The following is an 8,948-nucleotide window of genomic DNA, read 5'->3' as shown; positions in this document are numbered from 1 at the left end:
AGAGGCAGCGGAGATCGAGGAGCGTCGGGAGGAGGAGTTGCGCGTGGCCGAGGTCGAGGTAGAGAAGAGTTTGTCCGTCGAGGAATCGGTGATGGAGTACCAACGCGAGCTCTAGCGCATCCACTACTACGAGTACTACAACCTTGAGGGCAGCGCCGAGGATGAGGACGAGGACACGGTCGACTTCAGTAGGGGGATGTGGATTCCACCAATGGCGGCATGTCTCTAGGACAAGTCATCACGTCTCATGTCACACCGGTGATGCATAGGTCGGCGCTGCGGCGGCTATGTTAAAATTGCGTACTTAGGCTTTGTTTATAATGCTGGTCTTCTGTTAAAGCAATGTTTTGGTCAATTGGCTCTGTTTAATTATTAAAATTGCTCGATTCAGTAAGTGTGGTATGTGTGTTGTATGCTCTTTTGTGTGCCCAAATTAGCAAGCGATGTCAAATTATGCAATGACATGGATGAAGACAGTACCCAGGGAGATTTCCACCAAAATTTGAATTACCAAACTCATCCCATGCGCGTAAAGCAGAAGAATCGTCTATAATGCACACAATCATTCAAAGTGAATGGTGTCCGACGGCACCGCACGCAAAGTTTCCCTCCACATTTCAATTTTTTTGGCCTACCGCCGAAATATCTACCCCCTTCCCCACCCCCTTTTCTCCCCGATCACAAGTCACATTTCCCCTGTTTCCTCCTTCCTTCCTTCCAAAGCTATAGCCGCTTCCTCGCTTGCTTCCTCGCTTCTCGCCGTCTCGCATCCTACCGTTGGGGTCGCCATGGTCTTCTTCAATGACCTCTCCAGTGGTTTCTCCTCTGACGACGACTCTTTCACCACCCGGATATGTCTCTCTTCTCTCTCTCTCTCAGGTTATGACTTGGAATGAAGGATTTTAACCCGACATTTCTTCCTCTTGTAGCTCCCTAGGACCATCAGTTGCAACGAATGGAGCGGGGTGGCTAAAGATCTGCCTGCTCGTTGTCACCAGCAATCTCCATGCGTGAAGTTAGTTACGTTTGAATCCGTGGATAGTGGGAGAAAGTTTCTGTCATGTGCAGAGAAGGTTAGCCCCACTTTTGTTGTTACAAATCATTTGTTAGATGTGATTCATACACTGTCACTGTGCTATGTTATTCTGGATGTTAATACAATGTCACAATTTGTACCTAGTATCTAAAAATGTTGTCATCTCATCAGCGGTGCCATTAAAAAATTATTTGGAACCGCTTTAGTAGTTTGTGCAGCCAACTTTGGTCCACACGTCCTAGCAGCCAAGCAGTAGAATACTAAATATTTATGGCACAAAGGAACTGGGCATCGAGGCAACTAGGTGCTCGAGAGTCCGGTTCCCTGTTTTTCGCTACATTGGCTCGCCAGTGCAGGGCACCGGTGCCAAATGTAGCAACAGTTGTCTTGACACCGGTTTTGGCATACATAGTGGACGACCTTAGTGCTATTAGTTCTATGTTACTAAATTTGTGCATGTACACACTTGTTAGTATCAGTTTGATGTCATCCAAACACTGTCGCTATGCTGTTGCAGTTATATTTAGCTTCCTCATAAAATGTTCAATTTGTTACTTATAGTACATGATTAAGAACTCATAGTGTTATTCTAGTTAATTATAGCTTCTGATGTTTCAAAATTTGGTTGTTGTCCCAGTAGCAATTAATTCATTTGCAAATTGATCTTTTTGAGAAGATATGTCATAATTAACCCGTTTCTTCAGTTTTTCAAAATATGTACTTGGTGATTTTCTATGTTGCTAGAAACCCATTTCCCCTAAAATTGTTAGTGGTCTAGTTTTTAAATATTATAGGATGAACGGAAGTGTTCTTACTTGGAGTGGGTTGATCAAGAGTGGCCACAGTCTTTGAAGATGTGCCTAGCAAAGCTCTGGAGCATGTATGAGGAAGAGAACAGATGTAGGCTTAGAGAAAGTGTTGTCAATGCTGAAGAATATTTCAAGATGCGGGAAAAAAGAGGAAGATGGAGAATGAGCTCAGATTTTTAAAATTAGACTTTACTAAGATGATGTTGGCGAAGGAGGAGGCACTTTCTCAGTTGGTCAGTGCAAAACAGGTTCTTACTGAACTGAAAGCAGAGGTGGATAAGACGAGTCTGGATGATCTTGATTAGGGAAATGAACATATTATTCTTATGAAGGTGAACTAGCTATATGTTGTTTTGAGGTAGAACAATATTATTCTCCTTCCACCAGCGGTGCCTGATATGGGATAAAACTAGCTAATATTGTTCTCCTTCATCGACTTAGCTATCGTACTGTGATGTTAAAATATATTTATGTGCCTGATATGAAATTGACAAAGAGCTGGTTGATACGAAATGTGAATTTGCGTAATACATAAATTATTAATTGTAAACTAATAAACCTGCTAAATGGGTCATGGAACTTTGCAAACGGTTCTAGGAGTAAAAGCAATTGTGATGGATATCCCAATGCCATATAGTTTTTTTCATCAAATCGTGTGTGATGTAGTTGAATAAAAGCAAATGGTTAACCGAGGCAGAGCATGTGTGATTGTTACACCTATCACACACGAGGCTATACATAAAACTGTGTGGGATGTATATATGAACGGAAACGTTTTCCCTCGATTGACTGTGTGGGATGTATATATGAACGGAAATATACTTCTTGGATTGATTGTGTGGGATGTACATAAGAACAGAAACATATTCCTTGGATTGACTGTGTGGAATCTACATAACAGATGGAAACGTTTCTCTGGGACTGACTGTGTGGGATGTACTTACGACCGGAACCGATTGGGCATGTATAACTGTATTTGATCGCTCGCCCATCGCACATCATTTTGCCTGGCGTTTGTGTGACCGGAGGGCCTATCCCGACGGTTTGTAGGTTGTATGGGAAGGACCCCCCTATTGCATACACTCACTTGGCGACGGTTCAGAATGTCGTCGCAGAAAGGGGTTAAAAACAGTTTGTATAGCAGCTCGCTGCACCAATGACTCCTATTGTGAAAAAGATGTATGTTATGAATATTGATGATAAAATTGAACATCCATAACACGATGCTAAATGTCGCAAGACTAAAAGAATACCACATCTGTGTGGCACTTCATTTAGTCACATTGGATAAACCAGCATGGGGAAATTCCATAGTGATGGATTTTGAAGTCATCTGATTATGAATCATCTGACACTTGCAACTTTCATCCAATTTTAGTGAAGTAAACTAAAATATCATTCACCGGCAATAAAGAACGAGCAACAAAATAGTTGGAAATGTGCATATTGATGTGCGTATTGCAATAAGTATTGTTGCAAGTAGTGGATTTATCTATCGTCAAGATGACTCAAGTAAATATATATATTTACTTATTGAGACATAAATCTGGATCCTTTGAAATGTTTCAGGAGATTTTCAGAATAAAATAGAATTTATTGTAATAAGAAAATTTTGTTTCTTCAATTAGATTGCGGAAAGAAGTATTTGAGTCACAAGTTTAGCAGATACCTAATGAGTTGTAGAAAATATTTTATAGCTTGCACCTCCTAGAACACTACTAATAGTAGAGTGTTTTGATCATATTGGTTGGGTTACCACCATGGCAACTCGTGTGGGTCTCATACCCATCTCCCTTGATGCATTTTCTATCACAAATGTGATAGTCCTTTGGTAAAGGGTTCCAGATTCTTAACTGGCCAGATGTTTGCTTGCAAGACTTCCATAAAATAGCGCCACCTCTAAGTGTAAATACATATCCAATTGTAGACTTCATCTCATCAACATCATATATCACAATTCCCATCACTATACCCTTCAATTACTGATGGGTATCCGGTATAGTGAAGTGTGCTGAAACCACTTCTCTTCTCAAGCTCTAATAACATATGGAAGAAGAGCCCATTATAAAGAGGTCCAAGTCTTTTCTCCAAATCCGAGTGATACTAAACTTCCACCCAAAATCATTAATTTAGAAGTACATTTGCAAAGGTCTCTCCCACCTCCTCAGGTTGTGACAAGTGGCGCGCTACATGTGCGCCACTTGTCGCAACTTGGGAGGTGGGAGAGACCAATCTCGGAGTTCTCCCTTTTTTGTAGATTTGTTTATTAAAAAGTTTTATCTCTTAAACCGTGCGTTTGAATCTCGAATCATTTTCATCGTTGGATTCATCACGTCGACAGCTTCAAACTAGATCCCATGTTGATAGTTTTCGATGATTTTTTTATGAAAAATCCGAATCGGGAGCATGTTCTTTTTTCCTTTCCGAAAAGGCACAACTGTGACTCTCGCGGAAACAAATTTGTGCCTTCACGAGAAGCAAATCTCTGCCTCTCGCGGAAAAAGGAAAACACGTTTTTCCTTTTTTCTAAGAGGCACGACTGTGCCTCTTGCGGAAGCAAATTCATGCCTTCACGAGAAGCAAATCTATGCCTCTCATGGAAAAGAAAGAAAACATTTTTTTCTTTTCCGGGAGGCAGGATTGTGCCTCTCGCAGAAGCAAATTCATGCCTCCACGAGAAGTAAATCAGTGTCTCTCACGAAATAAAAAAACATATGTGTTCTTTTCCTTCTTCAGATAGGCGTGATTGTGCCTCTCGCGAAAGCGAATATCACAAGAAGTATGTGCCACTCGCGGAAGAAAAAAACACAATTTTTCTTTTTCCGAGAGGCACGATTGTTCTTTTCAGGGAAGCGAATCCGTGCCTCCTCGAGAAGTAAATTTGTCCTTCATCGAAAAAATATGTTCTTTTTCCGAGAGGCATGACTATGACTCTCATGAAAGCAAATCCATGCCTACATTTAAATGAAATCTATGCCTATCACAAGAAGAAAAAAGCGTTTTTCACAAAAAAAAATGTTTTTTTGTCCAAAACCTAAGAATAATGGAAAACCCTGAAAAGTTGAGAAACAAAAAAAAATCATCTGAAAGCTAAAAACGCGTACATAAAAATAAATAAACAAACAAAATTCGAAGGGAGCCCCTAGAGCACGACCCGTGGCGCCGCACAGCCTATCAAAAGTGGACCTTGGGAGGGTTCGTGAAGGAGAACTCGCTGAATAGTTGCTCTGCCTTGCACCATTTTCTTTGTCGTGACACCAGTGTGTCCTTATAGAATTTTCTGAAATTTTAGGATGGGTTTAGCCCATCCATATTTCAATATCTGGTTAATTAATTTAAATGTTTAATTTTAAAAACGTAATTTATTGATGACAGTGGTAAATAGGAGAAATGAAAATATGGATAAGTCACTCAAGAATGTACAACAGCACACCGTAAAAAACAAAGATAAACACCTTCTCCCATCGCCGCCGAACACGACGGCCACCGCACGCCACAAAATGCAAATGCATCCCGAACAATTCCGCATCCTGGAAATATCCCCAAACCCTCGCCCGCCGCCGACCGACGACCTCCAGATCTCCGCTCATGGATGACGACGGTGCCGCCTCCCCGTCGCCCTCGCCGTCACCGTCGCGCTCCCCTTCCCCGCTTCCGGTCGCCGACCCCGTCACCGTCGCCGCCGTGCCCCCCGGCCACCTCGCCCTCGCCATCCCTATTCATAAGCATGGTCCCTCCAGCAGCGGCGGCGGCGGGGGCGGGGGCAGGGAGGACGCCTGGAGCGACGGCGCCACCTCCACGCTGATCGACGCCTGGGGTGAGCGCTTTGTCGCGCTCGGCCGCGGCAGCCTACGCCACCCGCAGTGGCAGGAGGTTGCCGAGGTCGTCTCCTCCCGCGATGGCTACTCCAAGCCGCCCAAGTCCGACGTCCAGTGCAAGAACCGTATCGACACCCTCAAGAAGAAGTACAAAGTCGAGAAGGCCAAGTCGGACTCCTCATGGCCATTCTTCGACCGCCTTGACTTCCTCCTCGCCCCAGTCCAGAAGCTCCTGGGCAATTCTGGCGGGGCAGCAGGAAATTCTGGCTCCTCCAATCCCAGCAACCGGAGCACCGCACCTATGGCCCCGCGTGTCAACTTCCCTCAGCGCACCCGCACGGCCTTTCCCTCGATAGGTATGAAGCGGAGGCTGCCATCGCCGCCCCAGGCGTCAGCATCGTCGGAGTCGTCCGACGGGTTCCCACCTGAACCACTGGCTGAGGCCGTGAACGGCAAGAGGCAACGCCTCGAGGAGTCGGCGAATGGAGCGGACAGCAGCGACCGTGCACAGGGCCTGCGCGACCTGGCACAGGCGATTCGACGGCTTGGGGAGACATACGAGCGCGTGGAGTCCTCAAAAGGGGAGCATGAGCTCCGGATGGAGCGGAACCGCCTGGATGCCGCACGCGAGCTGGAGGACCAGCGTGTGCAGTTCTTCCTCAAGATGGAGATGGAGATCTCAAAGGCCAACAATGGTGCTCCACTCGCTGTCCCACTTGCTGCCGCTGCCATGGTCGGTAATTCAGCCTCTACAGCAGAAGATGGTGACTCGCCAGCTACTGCTGATGGCAACGGTCCAAGGAGAGCCTCTATGGCAACCGATGTCAGGGCCAGCAGCAATCACCATGTCCGGTACCGTGTCAAGGACGACAGGCATCACCATGCCTCACGGCGCCCATCTTACCAGTACAACCAGAACAATGTTGGTGCTGCGGATGCCGGAGGCATTGGTAGTGGCAGCGATTCCGGTAACAAGGAAGACGAGGAAGAGATGGAAGGCGAAGAGGAAGAGAGCCAGTAAGGTCACTCCGGGGATAGCAGTTCAAGAATTTGTATCTGTTTTTTAGGTAAGAATTTGTATCTGTTGATTGGATTGCCCTGGTTAAAATTGCTCCCAGTTATGCTGGTCTATCTCGGAGCAAATGGCTACTGAGCTTGTAGTGGTATTAGCAACCAGGAGTAGCAGAGTTATGGTGAACACCTGTGGGTGGGATGTTTGTAGTAACTTGTAGCTGCCTGTTTGTGCTTTTGATGTGATTCTGTGATATTAAGGTTGTCCCTCCCAGGCCCAGCGAATGTAGCATGATTAGTTATATGGTGGTGTTAAGGTTTGCTCCTTTTGGAATCATGACCAGTGTGCCGAACTGTGCTCAGTGCTTATCTTCTGTTTGTTTGAGTAACATGCGTCCTGTTTTGAGTTCTCAACAGTAGCCTATGGCCAACTTGTGAATTGTAATGGAGATCATCAGGTGGAACTGTGCTGCTTATGTTATATGTACTCTCTTCAATAAGTGTGATTCATTTAGCAGGAGAGGTTATTGTGGCCAGAATGCAGTTACTTTACTGTGAGCAAGGCGTACAGGTTTTTTTTTTTGAGAAAATAGCAAGGCTTACAGGTGTCATGAAAAGGAATGCATCACTCTAAGGCTTTCGGTCTGCGGCGTCTTTCAGTTGTGTACACAACGATGCATCACAGCGCAATACTCCAATCTAGTAGGATAAGAAGCATAGGAAAATTCAAAATTGACCCTGGCTCCAGTTAGCCTCTTTCTCAAATAAATAAAAGCATTTTAAAGTTTCATTACAGAAGAGATGTACTTGCATCCCGCAAAAAAAGAGAAAGAGATGTACTTGTAGACGTTATCTGCATATACAATTTCATCAAAAAATATTTTCATTTATGGGCTAGACAATATGGTAGATTTAGCATTTGCTATTCTAAAACCATACATTAGTATTTTCATAAATCATAGGCAAAAATATTTATCAATAGTATTACATGTAAGTACGGAGCAACATGAGAAAGAATCAATATATGTTGGCATACTTCTGTGTGGTATTTGAATTTCTGAAAATTTTGATCTTCTAAAGGCCGGAAGTGTGACGCCCCGACAGTGGCACTATACAGACTAGTAGAATGCCTGTGCGTTGCCACAGGTTCTTGAATATTTTGCAAGAGTTCTATAAACATAGTATGTTGACACGATACAAAAATGAGCCAAATTAGTTGAATACAAAAAGCAATATGAAAATGGAAAGATCGATAATAATATTGAAAAAAATACCTTGTGCGATAATGTGACACCCCAAAATTTTGACCTTGTTTCATTGATTAAAATTTTGCCAGGAAATTTAAACTTTCATTTTCTGGATTTTTCCCTTGATTTCAAAGCCATTTTTTTCTTTGTTATTATGCAGTTTTTACCCCAAGTAAAAACTATCCAAATATATTATTGGACTTGTTTGCCCTTTCAAGAAAAAAAAACATTTCTATTATCAGTGGAACTTATTTGCACAATCATTTCTCTCTGAGCTTTATTCCTAAAATGATTTTTCATTAGTTTTGGAGCTCTTTTTTGAACTACAACCACTTGATAAATTTATTTAAAATTTTCACCAAAATTTGGAGTTGTCATGTGATGTTTTTAAATCACTTCCATGCAAAAATATATTTCATTCATTTAATCTTTTGAGCTCTACACCAAGTTTTCAAATCTGGTCCAGTGGACAATTTTGCACTACAACCCCTTTAAATATTTCTTTAAAATTTCCACCAAAATTATGGGATGTTCATAGGAGTATATTATTCAACTTTAAGCAAAAACCCCTGGATGTTCTTTGAAATATTTGAGTGAACCAACCTCTTTTTCATACTGGTCCAGCATGATGATTTGTACAGCAACCATCATTTAACTTCCCCTTTTAGCTATGATTCCTTTTCCTACTTATAGCCCATCCTGCAAAACCCTTAAGTCTAGGAGAGTGGACCCATTGGAGGATTTTAAGTGCATGCAATCATGCCTTTCTCCTTCTGTCCAAAACTGGAGATTTGCAAAACTTACACTAACAAGTTTGAGCTTTTGGCAAACTAACTTCACCACCCTCTTATTCATCCAAAGAGACTATGATCTGGAAATTTGGGCCACCCCAAGAGTTGCCTTCACCCTGTGTGCATAGCCAGAATTGGCATGGTTTTCAGTTTGCTATATGAACTTGAACCACTGACCCAGCAACCTTGTCCACTAAGCTCCTAGCTAGTCCTAACCTAGGTCTGCTTATTGCCAG

At 43.1% G+C, this 8,948-nt stretch overlaps 1 protein-coding gene across 1 annotated transcript; it reads left to right on the top strand.

The window, feature by feature from the left end:
* The first annotated feature begins 5,294 nt into the window (after positions 1-5,294).
* LOC125513531 (uncharacterized) lies at positions 5,295-7,011 on the top strand. Its single transcript, XM_048678661.2, has one exon. It carries the CDS (start codon positions 5,434-5,436, stop codon positions 6,682-6,684), a length of 1,251 nt encoding a protein of 416 aa, XP_048534618.1. The 5' UTR covers positions 5,295-5,433; the 3' UTR covers positions 6,685-7,011.
* Positions 7,012-8,948: the final 1,937 nt, after the last annotated feature.

Source organism: Triticum urartu, chromosome 6A (assembly GCF_056163025.1).
Source record: "Triticum urartu cultivar PI428250 chromosome 6A, HENAU_Tu73, whole genome shotgun sequence".
NCBI lineage: Eukaryota > Viridiplantae > Streptophyta > Magnoliopsida > Poales > Poaceae > Triticum > Triticum urartu.
Note: the sequence above shows the minus strand (reverse complement) of the source record. Positions and strands in the feature narration are given on the sequence as shown.

Bases quoted from the DNA above. Each gene is read 5' to 3' on its own strand.
- LOC125513531 (XM_048678661.2), top strand. From the start codon at position 5,434: ATGGATGACGACGGTGCCGCCTCCCCGTCGCCCTCGCCGTCACCGTCG.